This window comes from Tetrao urogallus, assembly GCF_951394365.1.
Source record: "Tetrao urogallus genome assembly, chromosome: 1".
Taxonomy (NCBI): domain Eukaryota; kingdom Metazoa; phylum Chordata; class Aves; order Galliformes; family Phasianidae; genus Tetrao; species Tetrao urogallus.
The window spans coordinates 42,613,355-42,640,652 of NC_136813.1; the positions used below are offsets into that span (position 1 = coordinate 42,613,355).

Consider the following 27,298-nt stretch of genomic DNA (forward strand, 5'->3'; position numbering starts at 1 on the left):
TTCCAGTTGCCTTCACTCTCTTCAAGGGGACAGAAGGCAGCGTATGGATTTTTCGTATCATGTGTATTGACAAATCAAGGATTTCTACTTGTAAAAAATGCCATCAGAGGCCTGCACAAAAAGAAAAAAGGAATCTTAGAGCTAAATGTGCCCTTGAAAAAAATTTAAAAAGTCCACCACCACCTCCCCACAAAAAACAAACAAACAACAACAAAAAAACAAACAAAAAAATCCCACCGAACAAAATGGCAAAAACCCCTTAAAACACAATAATGCAAAGAAACCAATTTTGCTCTGCTGCTTAATTAGGTCTCCTGCCTGTACTAGGCCATCACATTATGTTGACCTATGCAATACTTTATGGAAGAGTCACCTCCAGAGAGGCTGAAAGCCATTTCCATCAACTGTATTGATGCTGACACTAGAATGGTAATACATCTAACAAGGAGGAGAAAGGGAGATTTTATTTTTTGTGAACAAGCTTACATTTACATTTAACAAAACTCAGGTTATCTTCCAAATTATGGAAAAAAAAAAAAAGTTTCTCAATTCCTTTTTTTCCTTTTTGCTAATACTACATTTGAGAGACAATATCAAGGATTACATTGCTTATAACATGTTTTATTCAATTCACATAGAAAAGCATGCAGTATTAATGTAAAATGGTACAGTATTAATGTAAAATGTTCAGTGCACATTAGATAAACAAGTCATTAGCATACAAACCCATTTTTATGGTCTACGCAGGCATACTGAACACATTTAGAATAACAACCCTTTTTGGGAACTAAATTAAAAATTGTGCTTAACTTCAAAAAATACAAGCCATATTTGCATTGTTAAAGAAGCGATGTTTTCTAACTGAACTACTGTAACCCTGAAACGAAAAAGACTGCTACCTTATACCTACATAAAACAAGAGTTCTGGTACAGTACAGTGCCATGAAACAATCTAAGCAGCGAGATTTCCTCTTGGAGGCAAGTTTTATGGCAAAACGGACATTGTTTTATAGCAATTTCATGAATCCATAGGATATATAGCCAGTAGCTGCCTTGCACGCACAAAATGTGAAAGGAAAATGTAACCTTTAAAGCAAGTTCTTAATAAATGACTGATTTGACAGGATCACTTAAAACTGGCCTGCTCAAGGGAGCCATACACTGTGCTAGCAACTGGAAAATCATGAAACTTGAAAATTCAGAAGAAAAAAAACACACCATAAAAATTCCAAGTAAAGAAAATGTTCCAGCCAAAGAAGAGATCTGGAATGGTTCTTTCCTAGGAAAGAGCTTGTAATCACAGAATCACAGAATCACCCGGGTTGGAAGGGACCTCAAGGATCATGTAGTTCCAACCCCCCTGCCTAGCAGGGCCACCAAACATACACATTTAGATCAGGTTGCCCAGGACCCCGTCCAACCTGGCCTTGAACACGTCCAAGGACGGGGCATCCACAACCTCCCTGGGCAGCCTGTTCCAGGGCCTAACCACTCTCCTTGTAAAGAACTTCCCCCTAACGTCCAACCTAAATTGTAATGGGCAATGGAATGTTCAGTTTTCATTCAGTCAGAAGAAAGCAGGATCAGACTCCAGGGAAATCGTTAAAAAAAAAGCAAGTTCACTTGGTAAATACTAAACATTTGCAGTTTGATGACTTTGAGCCACATTTGATTTCCACACAGAATCAGTTTTTGGTAGTTTTTGACGGACTAGCACTGGAAAGGCTGCTCTGAATTTTCCTCTTGGTCGACTGACTGGCATTTTTATTTTTCTTTTCAGCAATAAAGGAAGGCACCCAAGGAGGGTTAAGTTGATTGTGTAGGTCAGATGACATCTTTAAAAAGCATGATTCAAACTTTTGTTCCTCAAACAGCCTCTGGGAGTTACTGAATAGCAGGCTCTGGGAAAACTCTCTTTGAAACAAGCAGTTTGGAGGTTTGATTTCACTAGCTACTACATTTGGGCCTGTAAATAGTGGAAAGTGGTCATTCACATCTAGTCTAGATGGGGATAGGACAGAAAACATGGCAGGTTTCCATCCAGTTCTGTCAACTGATAGAACTGATAGGTCGCTTGTTTCTGAGCACTTCATACTCTGTCCTTCATTCATCCCTTCCAGTTTCTTCTCAGCTTCATCCAGAAGCTTAGAGCCCTCTGTAGACTTTGAAGAATTATCAAGATCAGAGGACTTAAAATTATAGCACGGACTCTTGCTATTGTCTGATTCAGACATCATCGAGTCCAGCTCAGAAATTTTATCAAGGTAGGCAGCATCCATAGATGCCTCACTGGAGGTTCTTGTGCGATTCATTTCCGAAGAGCAGAGAGTATGTAACCTTTTAGGCAAGCATGAACTTGTTTTATCACTGGACTTTGCTGACGATTCATCTGACTGACCAGCTGTTGAATTTTGCGCTGATTCATCAAAATCTAAGTTGTCTGTGAACCTATTTGGGCCAGTGCCCCAAAAACCTGATTTTCCCACAGAAAAGCAATTTAGCTTCTTTTCACTGCTTGTGTTGTGCTCTCGTGAATCTTTGCTGCAGTCATCTGAAGTGTCACAAAACTCTTCAAATTTCAGCTTTCTCAAGAATGTTGACGTTTTCTCCATGTTTTCTTTTCCATCAGGAGTGTTCAACTGAAGGCGACTAAGGGACAGAAAAGGAGTGCATGGTGCCGGAAGATCATAAAGTTCTTCATCCTTATATGGGGTACATTCCTCAATTTTATTCCACTGCTGTTCTAAGCAAGTATCCATACTTGTACTATTTTCATCCAGATGGACTCCCTGACATCCTGGAAACAATTCTTTCTTTTGGATACTCTGGGTCTTTGAACCATCTGAAACATCCTGACTCAAAGAGTTTGAACATGTTCCACTGTCTGCTAGCTGTTCAAGATTGTCAGGACTCTGGCTGGTAGTCACAGCTTTTTTCTCCTCAACCTGGGTTTTTGAACATGTAGTATCTTCATTGCTCTCAGTTCCTTTAGCATCTGCAGAAAGTGCTTGTTCGCTAACAGCACTTATGGTCTGAGTTCCTTCACCTGCACTTTTCAGCTGTAAAAGCTGACACTCCATTTCCTCTATATACTTATCACTTCTTTCCAGTGCCTTTTTTAGACGGTTCATTTCACGTTCGCTTTGTTCTACTTTGGACTGCAGCGCAGCTATGGTAAACCTACCAAACCTGTAAGAAAAAGAAGGAAAAAAAAACCCAAAAACATTAAGTTGGAAAAAGACGTGGTGCTTTTCTATTGTGTTAATTTGAAAACAAAAGCGACAGTTTCAGTTCTCAGCTAATCACAGAACAAAATAAATAAATCTGCATACGTAATGTATAGGTTACAGTGAAGCCCTGAGAAGCCAGAATTAAACTATTAGTAGTAGTAAGGTAATAACAAGCAGATTATCCTTCCAGGGGCTGGTTCCATCAATTCAACTCAAATATGCATGAAGAATTATCCCCTAAAACAATGGCAAAGATTTATGATAACATTTGAACAGTGGTCCACATCTTGAAATATTTACATTCAATCATTTTCCTGCAGTACAGCAGTGTTTTACAATACAATTCCTACACAATGTCACCTTGTCAAATACAAAATGCCAATATAAAATTCAGGAATAGCACTAGTCATTTGAGGTGTTTTAAATACTTATGCAGAACATTTCAATTATATTCTTATTACATATACAGCTTCTCTTCAGCCACCGTATGGATGGTACTTCTGCTTATGTCAGAGCTATTTTGTTTTTTCTTCAAATTTTACAGCTGGAACAATCTAATTTCTTCCTCAACTCCAGTACAAAAGAAGTGCCACTTGTGGTTTGTTAAAATTGTATGTTTGTGAGCTTCCAGCTTGAGCACATTTTGAACTGCAAAGATACAGACCTATCTTTCCCCCCCATCCTCCACCAGCTTTCAAGCCTGACCTTCCCTAGAGGGCAGGTGAAGGTTTCAGCTATATGCCCTGACTAATTCTAACCTGTCACTGACAGATGGGCACCAGGGAATTTCCTGCTCCATCCAAGGCTTTCAATCTACCGAAAGGTAAAACAAAGTTCTGGTATTATTAGGAATGTGGAAAGGACCTGCAGCCACCCTAAAACTCTGCCACACGTGGTTTTATATCACACATAAATGACAATTCTCGATTTTGGCTTATCTTACTTTCCACCTTGCAGATCCACATCACTGCAAAACTTCATATTCACTCTTCCAGCACAAAGACTGTTTCCACCCCATTTCTTTGTCTGTACTTCCTTAGGAATCACTGAGTAACAGGGAATTCCCACTACATTTCCCCAACAAACTTCCTAATTCCACTTTCGTACCCTTTCATTAAATGCTCTCACTGTAACCTTTAGACCAACAAGGTATGAAGGAAGCATATCTGTGCCCCACGATTACGCTGGTGAAATATCCGTAAATCCTAGCATGCATTTCCAGCAAGGAACTAAACTCAGTATAAAGCAGCAGGAGACTGCTCTGTGCTGAAAACTGCAATGTGGTCACACCGAAAGTGAGAGAAAGGAATAAGGGGCATCACAAGCCCTGAACAAGTTGGGCATGAGCAACCAGATCTATTGATATATTCCACCATTCAGTTACTTCTGCATATTGAAAGGACTTAGTGGTAGTAAAGATTGCACCACAGTCTACATAATTTCTTTCACAGAATTGCTACTACACCATTTTTATAATCAAACCAGTCCAAATTCCACGTAGTTTTGATATTACTCACTACTGTGTAGATATAAAAGCGCGAGGTATCAGTTCACTGCTTGGAATAAGAGTGTTGACGTGGTAAGAATTTTTCTGCCAAAGCAACTCACTTAATGGGAACTTATACCAAGGCAAGTTACCACAAATTAGCTCTAGTCAATTACCACTGTCTTCACAAAAATGAAAGTAGCCCATCTCTCTTCTGCTCATTCTATGTGAAACAAGTTTTCTGATTTAACTGTTTCAGTTTTTCCATTTCCGGTTTCATTCAACAGGGAAATGGGACAAAAATGGTACAAGACTTCCTCCTTCTTCCATATGAAATCAGATAAAAACAGAATCATAGGGAGTTCAGCAATGTTTTACTTATATTCTCAGGTGAAGAGGAGGTTACAATGAAAAAAGCATCCTCACATGCAACACACTTTGGTTTATTTTCCCCTTCAATAAAAAGAACTCAGATTTTGGTTGAAAGTATTGAGCCTCTACAGCCTCTACAGCATGGGAGAGTCCGAGCAACATCCAGAAGTATTTATTTCACCTTTCTCTAAAAGACTTTCTCATGCAGCCTTACAGAAATCAATATATGCTGCTTAATAAAGGATACAACAACACATCATTAGTTTAAGAGCCAAGTGAGAGATGGGAAAAAATTATCATGCAGAATAAGCAGGATTTTCTGGGGTCTGCTGTAACACACACTTTGACATAAAAATTAAACATGTTTACACTTATATGCATACCTGGCAACTCCTTTTTAATGGAAGAATGGTGTAATATGTTTATTTAATGCAAACAGCATTAGTGACAGCCTCAGATTTGCTTATGAAGAGTATTCTCAAGTGCAACTTTTATAACAAGTGTCTTCAGGTTAAAAAAAATACAGTATGCTGTTCAAAACCAAACAGCATCACTAATATGTTAATTGTTGTAGAGGGATGTGCTTGGGAATTTTAGTTTTAAGAAACAGAGCATCAGACATAACAAATACAATCTTTGCAGTTAAACACCAAAGTAGTAGATGCCTTCTTGCTCCTGTTTAGAGACTTGTATGCATTTATTTCCCAATTTTTTCAAGGACATGACTTTTTTTGAGAGCCACATTACAATGCACGTATTTAAACCAACCACTCCAGACTAGAGGATGACAGAGGTATTCTAGTAACTGATTCGGCATGTTGGCTCACAGCTCAGAAGACATATTTTGCCTGAAGAAGCCAGAACCCCTTCCATCTCCTTAATCAAACCACTTTATGCAATTTCCTCCTCTTTTCTCCTCAGATATACACTGAGCTGCGCCATAGCCCAAGCTGTACCTTGTTGATGATAACAAAATACAGAACGGTTATATGAAAATAAATGAAAATTGGCCTGATATTTTGATACATTATTTTCCCCAAAAGTATCAGAATCATGCTCACACTTGGGAACAAGATAAGACATCCATCAGTAGAAGTTCAGGTATTCAACACACGACAATGAGCCCTTTCCACTTTTTCTGGCACTGACCAAGCATTTTCAGTGCTGAGGAATTGTTCGTTAGTAATCTCTCTTAAACAGTCCATTTGTATCTCACTATGCTTGTTTCAAGCACAAAGACCAAAGTAGTTAATGGATATTCAATGTAAATAAAAATGTTTCAGTAAGAATTTAGATCTCCCAAAATGGCAGCTAGTCATATTTTAAATGGCCAAAGGTCTTTTAAGTAACTGCTGGCCTCCTGTTATCTCTCTGAAGGACAGAGAAATTTCTATAGGTCCTGTATCACAACTGCCAACCATGGACAGATGTACTGGAGACGTTTAGTGTCTGAGGTAACACTGGATGCCTAGATGAGCACCTAAACTCTGTATTTCAGGACCTTTCCTCAGTCAGTCTGAGAAGCATTTTAACTTAACTTGACACCATCAATAAGAAAGTTAGCAGTTTGCTCATCTACAGTGGACAAGAACTAACATAATTATAATATTTGAGCAACTGTCTTCCATTATCTCAAAGCTTTTCCCTTCATTATGTTTGAATGCTCTCGAAGATATCAATTTAGGAACAGTTTGCAAGCTTTAGTAGTCTCTCTCCTCTTAAAAGATAAAAGTTTTGCAGTTGTTTCTTCTCCCAATATCTGTAAGTTTTGTGAATTCAACTCTAAAGTTTTATTTTCACATATTAGTGACCACTGACTGCCTGTTCAGTTTAGCCCTTAACTCCATATGAATCAGCTTCAAACCTATACAGCTTCCTATTAACTTTTTTTTTTTTTCGTACGGTAAACAACTGCAGCAAACACAGTTTTCCTATATAAGCATATACAAAAGATTAGGTCTGCAAAGATATCATGGCAGATGACTCTTCTGTTCTAATCACCTGATGGTCCAAAGTGTTCCAAAGGGAATGCTATGAGGCTCAGAAACATTAACATCAGCCTCCTCCAAGAGAAACAAAGGCTGGGAAGTGGGCAGCGACAACATGCACTCAAAGCTTGTCACAGACTGACATTAGGGCAATATCAGAGCGCACAACCATACCTAGTTCCATCATTGACATACAAGTTTCATTTGGATTTTGCAGTTAGAAGGGAAGTAAGAGCTACGAAATCTGACAACAAAACATCTGAAAGCAGTATCAGGTTTTACAGTCTTTCTTTTCATGTATCAGATACAGCTGGACGAGCTTTGCAGTCACTCTCTACACCAACTATGAAAGGCCAACTGCAGCAACATCTTGACAATGTCCCAGGTTATATGCAATCTCCTTAAAGCAGTGTGTAATATTTATACAGGCGAGTATGAAACAGTTACTGTTAGAAGGCAGTTTTTTTTTGTTTTTTTTTGTTTTTTTTTTTTTTTCTAGCAAGCAAACAGTAAGAAAAGAGAGAGACCTCAAGTGTTTTTCTCTGTTTCACAACTTACACTAGAAAAATGCATCAACATCAACAATAGAATTTGGTTCAACTGAATAAAAAGCCTTGGGTATTGTCTACTATTGCTTTCATCTTGCAGGAAAGACTGGCTCACAGAAGAAGGCATGCAACACCTTCTTTAAGGAAGCACGAGGAACACTTGCTACAGCTTATTTCGTAAGCTTATAGAGGAACAAGTTTTTTGAAAACAGCCACTCCTCTGGGACAGCCAGCTTCCTGGGAAATTGAAAGTAGCCCAGCTTTCTATTCAAGAAGATATCTGCACCCTGGATGCAGATTACAAGAAGCCAATAGGTAGGCTCACTTACAAGCTGAATTGAATTGCCTGATATGAGTGGAAACTGAACTGAATAAAAAGTAAATGTTACACAGAATCATGATCTAAAAAGCCAAAAGCCTTAGATTTCAGTATGCAGATACCCAAAGTCACAAAGCTAGACAAGATAAAAAATAAATCTGGGGTAAAAAAAAAAAAAATTATTAACCGAAACAGAACAAAACAAAACCCCCAATGGATAATGCAACAATTTTCAGCATGTTTTTCATACTGGGATTTTAACTGGCAGAAGAAATTAAATATTTAGGAAAAAGAATCCTAGGAAGCCTAAGAGTCTGATACAAGCTAATTTGAATCTAACCATTCATAAAATGCACTGTACCCTGGAGCAGATGGACTTGCTAGTTATTTTCCTTCAGGTAAAAAGCAAACATTCCTTTGCCAAAAATGCTTTTAGAATCCACTGTGCTTTGCCAATTGACCTAAGAGTCCTCTACTTTTAAGCAGAGTTGAAGTAGCAGGGCTTCATCATCCTGCAAACTTAAGCTTTAGTTTTCCCATTCTGTACCCGAAAAACAAGTGACAAAAATATTCTTGAGAGGAAGAACAAGTAAAGAGCAAGCAAGTAACTACCAAACAATCTGACTTGCCTGAGAAATGGGTGACTAACAAGGGTTTCTGACAAGAATCAGATCAAGAAATTTATCTCTATTGCTTTTCAGGTTTATATTCCAGCTGTGAAATGGTTTGGTGAAAGTCAGCCTTCTCAACTGTTTTGCTCAAAAATTAAATTCTGGGTCTGAGAATCTATTAGCAAAACTGTTTCAGAAACAGAAAACAAAACAAAAAAAACCAAACTGAATCAATAAACATAATGAAAAATTTTGTAAAAATCTGCCATTGCTGCATTTTTCAGTAGGTTATGATGGATATAATCAAAGAAAAAACAACTCAAGATTATGATAAAAGATCTCTACTGATTACTGAAAAAGGCTAAACTGTATTTTTTTTTCCCTGTGATGTCAGATGTAGAGCCTACATTACAAAGGGATCATTCATTTGCTATCAGTGCTTCCTTTGCTATAAAGCAAAGCCTAATCAAATGACTTTAGTTACAATATTTAGCATCAGCACTACTAAGCTGTATTACATCTTGGTCAAGGGAACTGAATAATGACAGAGTCTTTCCCAAACAATCAGATTCAAATTTTAGCTAGTAAGTTAGCTAGTTGTTTAAGCATGAATCCATATCTAGCAATTCAAAACTCATTAAGAAATATGACAAACAAAAGAATGGTTGTGACAGCAAATTATAATTATCTAACTTATTAGATGTTTTGAACTGTATGAGTATCATTCAGGAACTTTCCCCAAAAATTACACCTGAATACTTCTGAATAAAGTACATCAAACCCAACTGCATTAGCAAAACAGTGTATCTGCAAAAAAATAGTTTAATTATAGTGATGTTGTTGGGTTTTTGTGTTAATTCTTTAAATTCTGATTTCATAAGCAAGGTAAGTTATTGCAACTGCTATTCAGCATATAAAGCTTAGTTTAAAGACCTCAATATTGGGTATCAAAGTTTGCCCTTAGGTCTGGTCTCAATATTGACTACACTAACGACCACAAGGATCAAAGAGAGCTCACTTATAAAATCTGCTAGCAACACAAAGATGGTAGAGACTTCCTGCCATGGGACTGGAATTCAAAGTGATTACTTAAAGTTTGACATAAACATCAAAACATCCACCTGAGGAAAGCCAGTAAGTGGGTCAAGTTCCACACACTGCAGCAGAAATACAACATGAGGTAGCAGTGTAACTTTTTCAGTAGCTGTTTAGCAGAACAAGTACTAGCCACTCATGCTAGGAGTGTCAGATAAAATGAAGCAATAAAAACAGTACTGCAAGATAAAAGAATGTTGTATCAAGGCAAAAGTTCTGCTCCACTCAGCGCTACTGAGGCCTCATTTACAGTCTTGTATCCAGCTCTATGCTTCTGAAAACCACAGACAGTAGAACAACACCATCTAAATCAGATGCTCGCTTTTCCTCCTAAGTCACACATCTAGAAGAACTGGATGAATTCAGTCTAGAAAATAAGGACTGAAAAGGTATAGACATGGCACATAAAAAATATTACATTCAATGTGCTGTAGGATTTCTTCCAGCCCAATTTTTTCCTTGAATATACTTAAATACTTGTAGTAAACCACCTAAGTCAAAATGAAACCAAAGTTGAAGATAACAGCTGTAGGGTACAGACTTGAAACTGTCTACACTTTTTAAAGTGTTTGAACTGTTCCTCAGTCAGTTTAACTTCCATGCTTAGTATGAGCAGAAAATCACTCCTAAAATACAGGAACGATGTATTTGTTACGGAGGCTAAAAAGAGTTCTCAGAGACATGAACAGGCAAATCTAGCTGGCATCTGGGTTGTGAAAGAGGCCTGCTCTGTCCAGCTTCTAGTAACATTTGGCTATTATTTATACTTGCAAAGAGGAAAGTCATCAGCTATTCTTTTTAGGTTGCACGGACAAAAGATGGTAAAGTAACCAGTATGCAACAGTCTTGTTCTTCCTTCCTAGGTAACTCATCTCTCTGACAAATAGGATGGTAAAACATGAACAAGTTAGAAGAACAGAAATTCTTTCCACTGGGGAATTTACCTGACCTTAGTAAAACAGAATAAAGGTAAATGATCTGGTCTCTTCTAACTCATCTTTTCTAGGATTACTTTAATTGCATCTGCTTGCTATCTCACCAACTTCCTCTCAACTCTTACAGGGGAAAGGTATTTCTTGCCATTAAATCCCTTTTCATTGCCAAGATCTTTAACAGCATTCCATCTCCTTTATTAGTGGACATGAGAGTAAAATGTACCTTTATACATTTACAAATAAGGATCATGCATCTGCCCTCTTAGGGCCTTGAACAACTAATAGCTTAGCAAGGAAGCTCTCTATCAAGGAATAATTTCATCTTCCAGCAAGGTAGTTGAGCTACAACAAAATCCAGAGAGCTCTTCTCTGGCATTACTAAGGTCCCCCTAGCCCCCTTTCCCAAAAGCACTATATAAACCTTTGACTAATGCTGCTCTTAGCTTTCAAAGACACAATCTTAAAAAATATGATTGCTTTGCTTCACAAAGTACTTCCACGGAGACAGACTTCACACACAGCTGTAATTGGTATGAAACAGCTTCTGCTGTTTGAGGTCATCGTTGATGTTGAACTGCTTAGAAGTATCAAGCAGACATCAGCTCTGGGAATGATATCCTTATGCTGCAGAAGCCTGATCCTATCTATGCATCTTGCTCAGATAAAGGCTGTCAGGAACATTCATTGAATGAGCAGCCTAAGTTCATACAACAAATTTTGAAGGCAACAAAAAGAAGAAAGGACAACCCAAACCAACCAAATATAAATCAACAGAATCTTGGCTCACAGTAACAAACCTACTTTAAGAAAAAGATGTCAGATTTAAATGAAATTTCTTAGTAATGAAAAATAAGTTAACAGCAGAATTCAAGTAATAGATCCAGTTCTCCAGTACAAGACAGACAGAACAGCAGCATTTGTGGTCAGCACGTATTCCTTTACTGTAGACTTGCCACTACTTTCTAAGTTGCATTTGTCACCCAAGTCTGCGAGGATGAAAACTCCAAAGTCTACCTTGTGACACATATGTAATGCTGTGTACACCACCAGAGTTTTAGGTTCAAGCCCTACAACAGTTAAAGAGTCTATAAATAAAATATAGCAACTTTTAAAATATTCACATACTTTTGGGGTGATCTACTATCAACTTCAGCTTTTAGTCGCAAATTCTCTCTTAAAAGGCTATTGTTCTCCATGCTCAGTTTCCTATTTGCCTAAGGAAAAGAAAAGGAAAAAAATAAGTATACAATAAAACAGAAATGACTTCTAATATTTATAGGACAAGCTGTTTCTGCTTTTTTAAAGAGACAGAACTAGAAATGTGAAAGCAGGAAACAGCCTTCAGACAGGGACACCACTTAAAAATCATCATGGGAAATGGCTTGCAAAACTGAATAGCGAACAGACATTTTTAATTTATATTCCCAAAATACACTGCAAGTGTCCTATCTAGGGAAATAAACACTGCTATGTTAGTTAGTACAGAAAGTCATTAAGGAGATGTACTAATGGCAATTCCATGTTTTTTTTCCCCATGACTAAATACGTTAAGTACATTAACATTACAATGTGCAGGTATCAGCAAAACTAATGTTGAACAGCTTCCTCCATCCCAAACTAGATTAAGATTACTTTGGGCTTTTTTTTTTTTTTTTGGCTTCTTGTTTTTAAAGTAGTTATCCTATGGATGTAAATCCATTATGACAAGCTATTTGCAGTCTTTCTTTACTTTCTTCTAAGACCTCCTGATTCACAACTCTTCTCACTCCTTGAATTGAGGTCAATTCCTTCTTCTCAGTTCAGCAGACGCTCTTGTTAACAAGGTACTTCATATAAAGAGAAGTTTTCCTGCTGCCGTGTTTCAGAACAATGAATGCCACCATCCTAACAAGTAGAAAAAACTCTTTGTACTTAATAGCCTATTCAATCTCTGTATGTAGATAACCGCACCAATTCAGGACTTGGTAATTCATGGCCTCGCTTAGAGAATGCTTCCAGTGAATACTTGAATCTCAAGTTAGAAGTGAAAAGGATCTAAGAAAATAGGCTCATGAATTAAATGCCCTTCGTTGGAAGCATCAAACAGCACAAGAGAGACAAAAAACTCTAAACGCTTGTACAAATATTCCCAGAAACTTCCCAGGTAAGACTAGGATAGCGCGGGATGTTGGGGCAGAAATGGAGGGGGAATAAATAAAACAAAACTCAAAAAAAAATGCTACGTTATTCCCAGAGGAAAAAACAGCAACAAAAAAAAAAAGCAGAGATTTATTGTACAGAAGGGATAAGAAGGGTGAGCCCAGAGCTTTGGTATTAGTGTGTCAATTCCTCCATTGTGTATTAAAAAAATAAGGAAACAAAAAGCCATCCTGAAGGAAATGAATAAGAATCTGGGAGCATCAAACCGTTTTACAACAAGGCCAAGACCTTTCACTCTTTCCAGAGACACAGTTCTCTCACTCACACGGTGAAACAGAAGATGAACAACTTGTGTGGAGTTGCTATGTAGGGATCCAGTTGGCACGCCGCAAGGTAGAACTGAATCTCCCTGGTGTCCTTCTAGAGGGTGCTCTAACCTCCAAGCCTATAACCTGCAAGGTATATCCCCATGCAGTAGCATCTAGATTTATGATTTCACATAACCTTGCCATTGGTGAGTGTGCTTCATCTAATATTTCTATCACAGTGTTCATATCGCTACTTTCAGATTTGCTATGACTCTCCTCAAAGTTACAATGCCTACTCTGGAAGTCTCTGTCCTAGGACACTGAAGGATAACGGTGATTCATTTCCGCCCCCAGTCTGGTTTAGAGAAAGACAGCAGCAGTATCCTCTGAGGGACACTGTCTCACTTGAGAAGAGATGCACATTTGAAGCTTCTGTGTCAGGTACTTTAGGGAATAAGGAAGTTTCTGGCTCCAGACTGATTTTACGTGGGAAAGAGTTCTCTACTGTTCAGACTGGATTTGGTCAGCGCGCTCTTATTTCAGAAGTCAAATGAGGTCTAAAAAGAGCCAAGTGATTTTATGTATTTCCAGAATTGAGCAGCAACAGACTGAAAGAAAGCATCTACATCAGAGGTTTGGAATTGGTCCCTAAAACCCATCTAAGCCACTATTTGTATCTAATCCTTAACTAAAATCAGAAACTCCATAAAAACCTTTTGTTGCTAAGGCTGAAGTTATGTTGGGGGAAAAAACACCAAACCAAAACAAACCATCCTTCGTCTCCTAGTCTCTGCTATATTACAATTTTATCTTATCTATGAAAAAGAGTTATAAACCTCTGTTACCACAGAAAAGAGACATTACATTTTAATGCTAAGGAAGAAAAATAGAGAACTCTTTCCAGGCAATACCCTTTAGCCCATTAGAAATTACTCTGAAGCTTCTGAAGTATCCTCTCAGAAGGCCAGCTGTGTCTCTGCCTGTAAAGCTGAAATCCAAGCCTAGCCAATCTATTGGAAAAGCTCATCTTGGAAACTCGAGTTTACTCTTCGGTCACAATTTTAGTGTTTAATACACAAAGCTTTTATCCAGTTTAGTCAGGACCAGAATTTCCTTTAGATTACAAAGATACAAATCTAGAAGTGTTCCATTAACACTAACAACTAACATAACAATGACAGAATGGCATAATGTGCACTGGAGGGAAAGTGTAAATGCTACTAATTATTAGAAAAAAAAAAAAAAAAATTGTTCTTGAACATAAAACTTCAGTTTTGCATGAAAAAGCTGCAGGCTTCCAGTGAAGGATGCTCTGGTTATAAAATGCTGAAGCTTGCCTATTTTCGGTCAACAGGTCAAGTTACTCTGTCTCAGCAAATTGCACCAAAAATATTGGCTAGTAAGGAGGGCAATAGTGCAAAATCTGTCTCAGCCAACTCTACTGTGTTCGGTCATTGAATGTTGTAAAATAGATATATTATATAGATTATCGCAAGCCTGAAAAATCTGGCCATCAATACTGGTGACAAGCATTACTATAATCCAATTACCCAGTCACAGAGTGACAGAGGAGTTGAGGAAGAGCCACATGTAAGGCTCACTAAAACAAGCAATAATATCTGACACTTGCAAATGCTGTATGGAAATACTATGATACATCAACAGCCACTGGAATTCAATTTTTTCCCTGTTTTTTCCTGGATCTATAAAGTATCCAGAGGTCGTGCCAGCTCTCACCCCTTCAACTAACACAAAAACTGTACTTCAAGATGGATGAAGAAATGTATTTTTTACCTCCTTTAACTTTTCTACATTATCTATCACTTTTTCACATATATCATTGGCAGCTTTCAGCTTTTTGCTCCATTCTTCTGGGGTTTCTGGGCCACTGGTACTTGCTTCATCTGCTGATTGGCTAGTTTCTTCATTTTGGTAACACAAAGCTGGTACTGTGGGATCCAGAACAGATTTCAGTTGCGTCTGCAAATTGAGATTTCTGTCTCTCAGCTCTTCCACTTCTTTTTGCAGGGATTCTATTTCATCCTAAAGGTGTCAGAAATTCACAGGAATTAAAATAATGTGTGAGATTAATTAAATAATGCTGGCAAGTTTCCACAGCACTAAAGATCCATTGGTTATTTGGCAAGCCCAGATGCACGCCTTTCACTCATGAAAATAAGTATGCTTATGTATGGTGCTCCAGGCAGGATTTTAATCAATTTGCACACTCAGGCATAGAGAGGTTTTAGTGACGGGAACCCCTTGACTACATAAAGGACCCTGAATGAACTGGTGGGCAGTCCAAAAGCTTCGAAGCATTCAGCAACATTAATCTATTATTAGGGTGCTCTGTGGGAGGATTTCCTGTATAAAGAGAGTTCTTAAGGTCGTCCTCTGCTGACTCATTTGCTGTTATTTGAGAACAAGAAGAGAGAGCCACTCTGAAACATTACATGTTCAGATGCTGAAAGTCTCAAGATTTAAAATGGACAGAACACTGCCTGGAAGAGGCTGCTCCAGCTGCACAGGAGTAGAAATACTTAAGGAGTGGCTGAAAAACAAAGAACAAAGCTATTGGCCGTATCAATCTGGCCTCATAGAGAAGCAAAAGCCTACTGTTAGTGGGATAAAAAATATGTAATTTATCCTGAAAATGTCTTCTTTACTCTTCTCCAACTTAATTGCTTTATTTAATCAACTTGCATTGCTCATGTTAAGATTACTAAAGGAGGCCACATTATGGCATTTACATAAATCCAAGACATAGCCATACAATCAGCCTCTACCATCCTCTCCCCCCAAAAAATAACCAAAAAGAACCCCAATAAACAAATCCCAAATAAATAATAAAAAACTCACAACTATTTTAAAATAGATTCTCTTTTCTTTTGGAAGATATTTACATTATTCTATGCCCATCTGTGTGACTCTGGAGTTGACATAAAAGAAACAAAGGAAACTCCCTTCTTGTGACTCCTCTATGAAAGAAGCTGAGCTCCAGGCCAACTTTTCAGAAAGACTTCTCCTGCATTAAGGATACATACAGTGTCTGTTTTCTTTCTCCCATTCTCCTTGCTATGAGACAGGTGTCTTCACACTGCTGCTACTAAGGAAACAATAACTGAGAAGATAAACTAAGCATATTTCTTATATATGTATACATATTCCTTATATGCCTTTTAACCTTGTTCCTAGAATATTTTTCCAGCCAGAGAGTTGAAGAACTTCTAAGCATTCAACCACTCCCACAAAACACAATAAAGCAACAGTAGTGAAGTTCACCTACACCAGAATATTCCAGGGGAATTTAAAAAGACGTTTAGACTCCATAAGCAACAGGGAATCATTCAGAAAATGTCTGTACCCAACATTCAATATCCATTAAAAAATGCATACTATCATGTGGTTGAATTTCCACAGCCTCTGGCTGTAGTTGGCTACCTCTAGCTTAGACATAACATTATTGTAAAACTGCAGGATCTATCCAGCCACCAGCAAATGCTCTCCCCTAGCCTCAGCTAGAAAGTGCAGCTTTAATGCAACTCAGGTCCATGTAGATTCAATATATAGCATTGCTCAAATTAAAAACACCAGGACTCAAAGCAGGAAGACCAGTAGCATGCAGTAACTTAACAGTTGCAGTTCATCTGGAAAGTCACAACACTCCCGTGTGCTTACCTCATATTCTTTGTGGAGCAATTCAAGCCTCGTTTTACGTAGGTGCTTCCTAACTGTTGGACTAAATGTAGGATCACTTTCACTTGTTCCTCCTAAAGCAGCACAGAAGAAAGAAACCCACTATTATTACTACTAGCAATCCACCTTGCAGCATCTTTCATATTATCAGCTACAAATACAGCTAATATTGGACCAACCTACTACCATGGGAAACTACAATCTTACATTTTCCAAACACCTTAAGATGGAATCTATTAGTGATGTTTAGAAGACAAAATCCTGTCTCACAGCAGGAAGACAACATTTGAATTTTTTCAACTTTGTATTATCCTTGACAGATTCATGCCTTATTTAAGACCACACTGTTAAATATAAGGGAGGGTATTGTGGTTTAACCAGAAGGCATCTTAAGCACCACACACCGGTGCTTGTTTGTTTCTCCCACTGGGATGCAGAATCAGAAAAAAAAAAGGTAAAACTCATGGTTTGATATAAAGAGTTTAATATGGCAGAAAAGGAAGGGATAATAACAGTGATAAGAGAACAAAGAAAGCAAACGATGCACAATGCAATTGCTCACCACCTCCTGACTGATGCCCAGCCACATCCTGAACAGGGTTCCCCCTGTTCCAGTGCAGCCTGGATCAGCCCATGACGAATGGTAGGGCTGCACTTGCACTCCCAGAGGCAGTTGATTCCAGGTGTACTGGATGCCCCTCCAAGCAAAAGCAAACTGGGGTCTGCAATCTGCTGCCAAAGAGATTGAGAAAAACACTGGAGATATCAGTTGTGGCATACCACTTGGTTGCATTTGACTCCAGCTCACACAGTAGTTCTAGCATGTCTCGTACATCAGCACTCAGCGGTGGCACGACTTCACTCAGGCCATGATAATCCACTGTCAGCTTCCACACTCCACTGGACTTCTGCAATGGCCATATGGGACTACTGAAGGGCAAGGGAGTCTGGTTCGTGACTGCTTGGCTCTCCTGTTGATTAATCAGCTGATGAATGGAAATCTTGGAATAATCTTTCTTGAAGTGCTGACAGGAGTCACTTCCAGAGGATGAGTGTTTGTTCCCGTCTTCCAATTGTTTTGTCAATGTCCCCTTCCATAGAGAAGCATCCCAAATGCCCGGATTTGCAGCTCACTAAATCTAGACTCCTGGCCCCATTATCCCAGCCTCAGAGCAGACAGGTGACAATGTGCTCACCTTGTTGACAGCTGAAATCTTTTCACATAACTCATGCAGGGATAGGCGTTTGGTGGATTTTGTCTTATTTATAACCACTGCCTCTTCCTCCTCCGGTTCTTATGATGGCTTTGCTTCACAGTAGCCTGTCTTATCCACTTTCTCCTCCTTTCTCTTCTTCATAGGAGTTTCTTTCCTTACTAAATGAGACTTTAGCATCCATTGTTTCACCTTGTCTACAAGCACAACTGATATCTACATGGGTCGGTTTTCCAGTTCAGCTGCGTGACATGTTGCAGGGGTTAGAGCAGTGTTAAGTGCAGCTCGACAGGCATAGACTCAGCTCCTGTATATTGCAGTGATTTGTGTCTCCTTGGAATTGCCAGGGCGATAGCACACCTTTTTCAAACATTTTACCAGTTTTTAAGGACCCTGCATTTGTTCAAGGAAGAAGTTCCAAAACAATGGGGGTGCCCACCATTCCAGGTGCCTGCCCATTCCATCCTACACTCATAACCATCCAGCCCAGAAACAGATCCTGGGAGATATTTGTAGATAGTTGTTTAACCTTAAACAAGACCTGGAACACAATCAGGAGACAAAGTAATAGGAACATGCTGGTCTGAACATTCCAAGAACACTCAACATTCTCAAGATCTACTTAACTGGCCTAGAAGAGAAGGAGAAAGAGAGGGCTGACGGTACAGAGGAAAGTGTCCCTCTTACCTCCACTATAGACTGGCTCCCTGAGGAGTAAAAAGTGTTAATTGTTAATAGTTTCTGAAAGATGGATCATGAAATATGGAAATGACAGCAATGCTAACTACAAAAAACAGATTAGTCTCACAACTGGTAATCTTGTCAGAACACAGGCCAGTATTATACAGTACAGCAAAGTGATAACTTTAATACACAGCAAGTAAGGTGCTACACAACAGAACTTGACGATTAGGAAAATCAATGTTGTGACAAATTTGTGTTTATATGTTCCAGTCAGATCTGTCATTATCTCAGCCCTTTGAGCCCTACGCTGGGCACCAAAAGGACTATTGTAGTTTAACCCAGCAGGCAGCTCAGCACCATGCAGCTGTTCACTCACTCTCCAATTCTCAGTGGGATGGGAGAGAGAATGAGGAAAAAAAAAAAGAAACCTGTGGATTGAAATAAAGACCATTATACAGGACAGAAAAGGAAAATAATAATAACAGCATTAATAAGAATATAATAAGAATATATAAAACAAATGATGCACAACACAACAGCTCAACATTCATCGACTGCTGTCCAGCCAGTTCCCAGAGGAAACCCCTGCCCAGGGCAGCCCTAGCTTTATTGTTCAGTATGATGTCATACGGTATAGGATATCCCTTTGGCCAGTTTAGGTCAGCTGTCCTGGCTCTGTTCCCTCTCAGCTCCCTGTGCACTCCCCGCTTCTCACAGCTGAGGCAGCACAAGAAGCTGAAAAGTCTTTGATTTAGTATAAGTACTACTCAGCAACAACTAACACATCAGTATGTTATCAATATCATTCTTCCTAAATCAACAATGCTGCACTACATCAGCTCCTAGGAAGAAAGTGAGCTGTATCCTGGCCAAAACCAGTAAAGAAAGGAAGAAAAGTACACAGTAAAAACCAACACACATACATTTATTTAGCACACGACAGCATATTTTTCTAAAGGCTGTTCAGATATATATATTTTATATATTTATATATAGCAATGTTAGTATTTTATGTCAAGTCAAGATTCCAGTATTTCTCAGCCCTGAGGAAGTTTGTATCCTCATTCAAGTTTCGTAGCTTTGTCTTTCTTAGGCACCTTCAACATTTTCTTAAAAATAAAGCAAAAAAGACATGGTAAACAAAAACATAAAAACAACCAATATTTGAAAAAAAAAGTATACACTTCTAAGATTGTGGATTTAAGTACACAATTTCTCGGCTAGATGCTGAGATAAGATATCCTCTTAGGTCAAACTGCAACACACAGGTAAGACACTTGGCAGTGAGATTCATTTTATCCAGTTAAAGTCATTGTCCAACCCAAGATTACAAAAGAAAAAATAACTGCAGTGGTGGGGTGCTTTCTGCCTTTGAATAATCAAGTCATTATTACGCACAGCCTTTGAAATTTTTATCGTATAGTTATTACGCATGCTTCCAGGCAGATCATGCTTTGATGGAAAAAATACCCAGACATCTTTGGACCCAAAAGAATGTCCTCCAGCAGTAAACATTATTTCAAAGCCTCCAGTTGTCCTTACCTATAATTTCCTTGCAAGGATTTTCAGGTGTGATGGGAATCCTGCAAGCTGGGCACTGATTATTATTCTTCAACCAGACTTCAATACAAATGGAACAGAAGACATGATTGTTGACACAGATTACTGGGTGGCGGACCTTTGAGCATCAAGAAGGAGGAGAAAAGCGGGAAAAGAAAAAGACAAAACAAACAAACAAACAGAAAGATGCTATGAATACTTAAAAACACTTTCAGATAATAGAATATAAAAATATACTATCCTAATCTCTCAAAGAAGTCTAGACTTCCAATAGGAAAGTGACACTGCTGTTTCTGACTAGGTGTGGTCTCCTGACTTAAAGCACCAAATTTCCCTATTACAGGTGGTGCTACAGCTACAACCATCTCTGCAAAATTAGAGATGCTCAGTTCTGTGTGCTCATCAATACACACTGTGAAAGCCATCTCCAAGAAGAGAAGCCAACCATACAAACAAAATGAGATCACATTCTTACACAGAGGGAGACTGAAACATAAACGTTCACTCATTTCCAAAGGAAGGGAACGAGAGAGAGCTCCTAGCAACAACCAAGGCTTTGCCTTGAGAGCTATCACTGAAATGAACAGCATTATAAATTATCTCTAGCCTGTATATAACCAGCTTTATGGAAATACACTTTTTAAAACAATACGGGCCAAAAATACCGACCAGAAATATGAACCAACGATCATTCAAGAAGCCTTCTGCAAGATACGTACTGCTACCCATCATTAGAACAGAATGGGACAGCTTGAAGATTGGACATAGTTCCTTTCAAGAAACATCCCTCCTCCCTGTCAAAACAACAGAGTAAACAAACTTGCATTATTACTGAATGTTATTTGGGGCCAGACGGGATCCATCTGACGTGCTGAGGGAGCTAGCAGAGGTGATTGCTAAGCTGCTTTCCATTGTCTCTCTGTGGTCCTGGTCAGGCAGGGAAGTTCCAGGTGACTGGAGACTTGTGAACATGATGCCTACCTTTAAGAAGATTCGTAACCAGAATCTGGGCAACTACAGGCCTGACATAGGCTCTGGGGTAAGTTATGAAACAGATCATCTTGAGTGTGATCAGACAGCAGGTGTGGGACAACTGGGAGGAGACCAGGGCCAGCCAGCAAGGGTTCACAAACAGTAGTTTCTGCTTTACCACCCTCATACCTACTTCTATGATCAGGTGACCTATCAGGTAGATGAGCGAAAGGCTGTTGATGTGGCCTGCCTAAACTTCATTAACACTTTCAACACTGCCTTCCATAGTATTCCCCTGGAGAAGCTGGCAGCCCATAGCTTGGACAGCTACATGCTGTCTGGTTAAAAAAAAAAATAAAATCAGTCTGTATGTCTAGGCCCAGAGAGTGGCAGTGAATGGAGTTAAATCCAACTAGTGACCAGTCACGAATGGTGTTCCCTAGAGGTTGATACTGGGGCCTATCCTGTTTAATATCTTTACTGATGATTTGGATGCAGGAAATTGAGTGCACCCTCAGTAAACATGCAAATGACACCAAGCTGAGGGGATGTGTTCATCTGCCTGAGGAAAGCCTACAGAGGGGCTCAGACAGGTTAGACTGATGGGCTGAGGCCAACGGGATGAACTGAACACTATGAAGTGTAAGGTCCTGAACTACAAGCTTGGGATGAAGAGGCTGAAAAGCTGCATAGTGGAAAAGGATCTGAGGGTGTTGGTCGAAGCTCAGCTGAACGTAAGCCATCAATGTGCTCAGTCAGCTAAGAAAGCCAGCAGCACCCTGGCCTGCATCACAAATAGTGTGACCAGCAGGACTGGGGAGGTGATCAACCCTCTATACTCAGTTCTGGTAAGGCTGCACTTCAAGTACTGTGTTCAGTTTGGGGCTGCTCACTACAAGAAAGACATTGAGACCCTGAAGCACGTGCAGAGAAGGGCAACAAAACTGGCAAAGGGTCTGGAGCACAGGTCTTACGAGATGCAACCAAGGGAACTGGGATTGTTTGGTCTGGAGGAGATTCAGGGGACACCTTATCACTCCCTACAGCTACCTGAAAAGAGGTTGTGGTGAGGTGAGAGTAGGCCTCTTCTCCCATGTAACTAGCAACAGGATGAGAGGGAATGGCCTCAAGTTACACCAGGGGAGGTTCAGATTTGATATTAAAAGCAATTTATTCTCCAGAAGAGTAGTTAAGTATTGGAACAGGTAGCTTAGGGAAGTGTCAGTGTCACTGGAGGCGTTTAAGGAAACGGTAGATGCAGAACTCAGAGATGTGGTTTAGGAGGCAGTATTGGTGGTATGTGGACAGTTGGACTAGACAACCTTAGAAATCTTTTCCAACCTTAATGATTCTATGATTAACTATAAATCCAGTTTGAAAGTAAGTATGGGACACAGACTAACTACGATACAGAAGAAAATTACTTTTCCTTACATCCATGCTTTACTGAGGCATGTGTTACAACTTACAGTAATATAAACTCTCAAATCTCATAAGACTTGACATTCATATCTATGTTAAGGTTCTGTAAAAGAAATATTTGTTATTACTTTATCACCATTTTTGCCTAATAAACATCTTCTGATACACAGAGGTAGCAGCACCTACTACTTCCATCTGCTGCACTGCATCTGTTAAGCACTTAGAAGCCCAAGCTCAGGAGAATTCTTTCAGTTGCAAAGGAAGTCCTCATCAGCCTCACAGTTTTCCTCATTCATTCTATTAGAAAAGCTGTCCAGCTAAGACAGATAAATGAAATGTTGGCAGAGAAAAATCAAGTAACTGGAAAACTAATAACCACTTTGGAAAACAGGTAAGAAATGTCCTGAAGTAATCATGCCTACACAGTCAGTGTTGCACAAACTATAAACTAAGTGTTTTACCACTCACATACAACAGATCCGAATTAAGAGCCAGATCTGTCAGCTCCTTCTCCAATTTGCTTTCTATGCCTCTAACACACTATAGGATTACTAGTAGTTTAAAAACTCCTGATATGACAGCCTAGGAACCTCAGGACTGTCCATACACAAACAGAATGTCAAGTTACTGAAGGTGTAAAGAGAGAGACTAAATGATTTCTGCAAGCATCTGCACATTTTCACCTCTAATTAAGGACGCTTTTTTTGTGGTATTAATGCAAGCATTAGCATAGCAATGCTTTGTAAACATTTAAATATTTCAATAATATAGATACATAAAAAATACACTCTTGTTATTTACTGCTTTCTTCACCAGAAAAAGAGCTTTCTGCAGCTTTCCACCAGCAGCTAGAAGAAAAAAAGAAAAAAAAAAAAACAACTTTTTTTCTGGTTGCTCTTCTTTTTCATCCAGAACCAGCCATTATATGAGCACAGTTATACAAATGGCTCTGATATGCAGAAGAATAACATACAGTAGCCCAAATGAGAGAACACATTTTAAGAGTGTAGGTCTTCACCCAGGGGAGCAAGAGACCCTCAGTTACCCCAAACATGACATGGGTGTATTCTTCTTCAAGTGAATGTCAACTCTACAACTGTAAGTCACAATTATTACTCTCTAGAGGACACTGCTCCTGATTTATACGTTCACACATTTCATTTCAGGGCTGCAGTTTATACTTGTGTTAGCTCAGAACTAACACACAGCAATTCATGCAACAGCAGAAGGAGCTGCTGCTGAAGTGTCATCAGGAAACACAAAGGCTGGGGGTGCCACTTCCCTTCACCAAGCTCCTGAGCCTGTGACAAACCTGGGGGTGGGGATCACAACACATGTTACTAAAAAGCATTTCACTTGAATTACAGCACAGTTTCAGTTCCTTAATCGACTGCAGTGACTGGAAAGGCTACAGCTTATTTGCAAAGTCTTGATTAGCTAAGGAAAATTTGAGTATTGTCCTAGTTTTCCCTCCCCACACAATATGATTCTTCCGTGGATCAAAATCAAATACATTTACACCACACTGAAGACTCTTCTGGACCTTCAAGCAGATGAACTGAGGAGCAGGCATATGGAAAACAAGCACACTGATATCAGAGAATGAACCCCTAGACATCCTCAGAGATTTCAGTGTGCACGGAACCTCATGCCTGAGCCCAAGCAAATCACTGCTGAAATCAATCTGATGAGACCTTCAGTCAATCTGCAACAAGTATGCCTGAAGGCCTCATGCAGCTTCCGATCAACTTGCCAGTTATGAATATTAGAAGTTAGCCAAGACTGTCTTGAAAGAACGCAGCTTCCCTAAATACAACATGTGGATGACAATACTGAAGGAGTTTCTACTTCTCTTTTTATACACTTCTCACAATGTACAATGAAATCCCTGTTTTGCCACTAATCCCCTACAAGTTCCACAGATAGCAGTAGATACATTCTGACTGCAGGGTGGCTTTACATCCCATCTGAAGCCCACAATACAAAATACAGAAGTACCAGAACCTGTTAACCCCAGCAGCACCTTCCGCTCTACTCTACTCTATAAGATGATAAGATTTGCCTGTTATTTGTGCTAATAGCCCTTTATTACCTTCTAAAAACACTGTTGAAAAGAGTTTTTTCTGATGTTTTTCTGTGATGTTTCAAGCTGGAGACAAAGATTTGTATTAAAAGAAAAAGGACAGCCACAGCAGACAACTTTGGCAAAACCTAATGCATCTGATAAAGGAAGCATCCAAAAGTCTTCTATACAGATACTTCATTCACCTACATAATTTTAAAACATTATTTCAGTGCAAGATATCAAGAAAGAAAAACATGGAAAATTCTTCCAGTACAAACCCAGCTACCTCCATTCCTGGCCAATTCCAGAAGCGATGAGGAAGAATGAAGCAATGGCTTGAAATGAGCTAGCAGGCTTATAACAGAATATGAATGAATTATAGAATGGCCTGGGTTGAAAAAGACCACAATGATCATATATTTTTCAATCCCCTTGCCATATGCAGGGTCACCAGCCACTAGACCAGGCTGCACAGAGCCACATCCAGCCTGGCCTTGAATGCCTCCACGAATGGGACATCCATGTTTAGATTATGTTGAAAATCACCACAGTCAGACTTAAAATCCTTTTCAAAGAGCATCCGCTCTGCATTACATACACAGCAAACTTATGTTCTCCTCCCTCTGTATTAAAAACACAAAAGAAGAGATAAGAGGACTGCATTCCTGCCTTGCTTGGCCTGTACACGGGGTTGACAGAAACAGCACTGTCAAGGTAGGACAGCTGAATAAAGGGAGGTGTCCCACTACTGCCACTATCAGTGCCATATCTGCTGCATGCATCAAACACACTTTTTCTTTGGTTATTGGGCAAGCAGAACAGGCCTCAGAGGCACGCTCACATGGGGCAGAAAGAAAGCGGGTGTAAATACCACAGTACAAACATAAAGGATATTTCTTCACTTGTGATTGCTGATGTGTTTTAAGAGGTTTGCTTTGGGATGCAAGAAAACGTGAAAGAGAAATGGGGAGTGAGAAAGGAACAAGCAAAGCAGGTAGTGATGGCAGCTGGCTCTGGGGGATTTCAGAGCCAAACAGACCCAACAGCTCTCTGCCACCCAAAAGAGATGAAAAGGTGACGGAGACCTTCTTAAGCCAGCAAATCACAACACTTTCTCAAAAGACTGTAATTCTGCTGAACACTTCCACCACGACGGGTTCTACACTTCTTTGTTCCACCCGGCCTCACACCGCCCTCGGACACAAACCTGCCATGCATCCTAAGCTGCTCCACCTCCCACAGCTATCAGAAGACAAAACCTCAAAATCCTCACTCCGAATGCACTGCGCCCGCAGTCCGAGTTTCGAGTGTGTGGGGGGAAGGGGATGGACACGGACGGACGGACGGCGTCTCGTGGCCCCCGGCCCTCACGGCTCCCAGAGACGTCCTGCGAGGTTCCCCCCACCCGCTCGGTGCCAGCAGCCCCTTGGCCACGATCCTCCCCAGCCCCAGTCGGGATCGTCCCTCTGTTCGCAGAGGGTACGGCGACACCTCCGAGCAAGCGCGGCCGGCTGCCTTCCTCCCGCCACCCCAGCGGCGTGTGGGCGAAGAGGGCCGGGCAGCGGCCGCCACGGGGCCGTTACCTTCCCTAGGCAGATGTGGCAGGTGATGGGCAGCGTGAGGGACAGCGTGACGCTCGGGCCGTGCTGCGCCATCGCCGCGCCGCCTGCACGGAAGTCACGGAAGAGCGAGCGGGAGGCAGCGCGCCGGCGGCCCTGCTACGGCAAGCCAGCGAGGCCAAGTGCCGCCCGGCGCTGGGGAGGAGGAGTGGAGCGCAGCGCGCGCGCTTTTGAAGCGCTCCCCTGGGGGGCGGGCGGGAGCAACGGGAAGCCCCAACGCCGCCCTAACGGCTGCCCTCACGGCGCCCCCCGGCTCCTCGAGGCTGTACCCCGAGGCAGGGCCGGGCCTCGCCGGTCCTCGCTGTGCCACGTGGAGGAGGTGGCCTGGGAGCGTTAGGCATTAGGTGGAGGAAGACTGAAAGAGGGCAGTTCGGGCCCCAGTGTGCCATTCCTTCCTGTTTGTGCTGTGACACGCTACGTGTTGGCTGTTTCTAACGTTTAATTCCCTTTGGCCTTCCTCTGTGTTTTTTCCAACTTCTCTTCAAGAACATCACAAGTGAGACTGTGACGCAGATTAAATGGGAGATGTTGGCTGATAACATGCTGAACATCAGCCAGCAGTGTGCCCAGGGGGCCAAGAAGACCAATGGCATCGTGGTTTGTGTCAGAAATAGTGTGGCCAGCAGGAACAAGGAAGTGATCGTCCCTCTGTATTCAGCACTGGTGACCAAGGAAGTCTGAGTCATGAAATCATATAGGCTGGAAAAGACCTTGCAGAATGTCATGTCCGACCACCAGCCTGACCTACTGAGTCCTATTACTAAACCATGTCCCTTAACGCCACGTCCACAATGTGGAGATTCAGGTTGAACATTAGGAAAAACTTCCCCACAAGTGGTCAAGCGCTGGAACAGGCTGCCCAAGGAAGTGGTGGAGTCATCAACTCTGGAGGTGCTCAAGAAATGTGTAGATGTTGGGACATAGTTTAGTGGGAAATATTGCTGGTAGGTGAATGGTTGGACTGGATGATCTTGGAGGCTTTTCCAACCTTGGTGATTCTATGATTCTGTGTGGACAACAGCTCCAGGGCTGGGG

At 40.4% G+C, this 27,298-nt stretch overlaps 1 protein-coding gene across 1 annotated transcript; it reads right to left on the bottom strand.

The window, feature by feature from the left end:
* Positions 1–1,685: 1,685 nt before the first annotated feature.
* OBI1 (ORC ubiquitin ligase 1) lies at positions 1,686–26,299 on the bottom strand (the record flags this gene model as incomplete). The annotated part of the gene is made up of 6 exons (XM_079549059.1): positions 1,686–3,189; positions 11,710–11,798; positions 14,826–15,074; positions 16,710–16,801; positions 20,168–20,303; positions 26,228–26,299. The coding sequence occupies 6 exons, from the start codon at positions 26,297–26,299 to the stop codon at positions 1,686–1,688; spliced, it is 2,142 nt and encodes a 713-aa protein (XP_079405185.1).
* Positions 26,300–27,298: the final 999 nt, after the last annotated feature.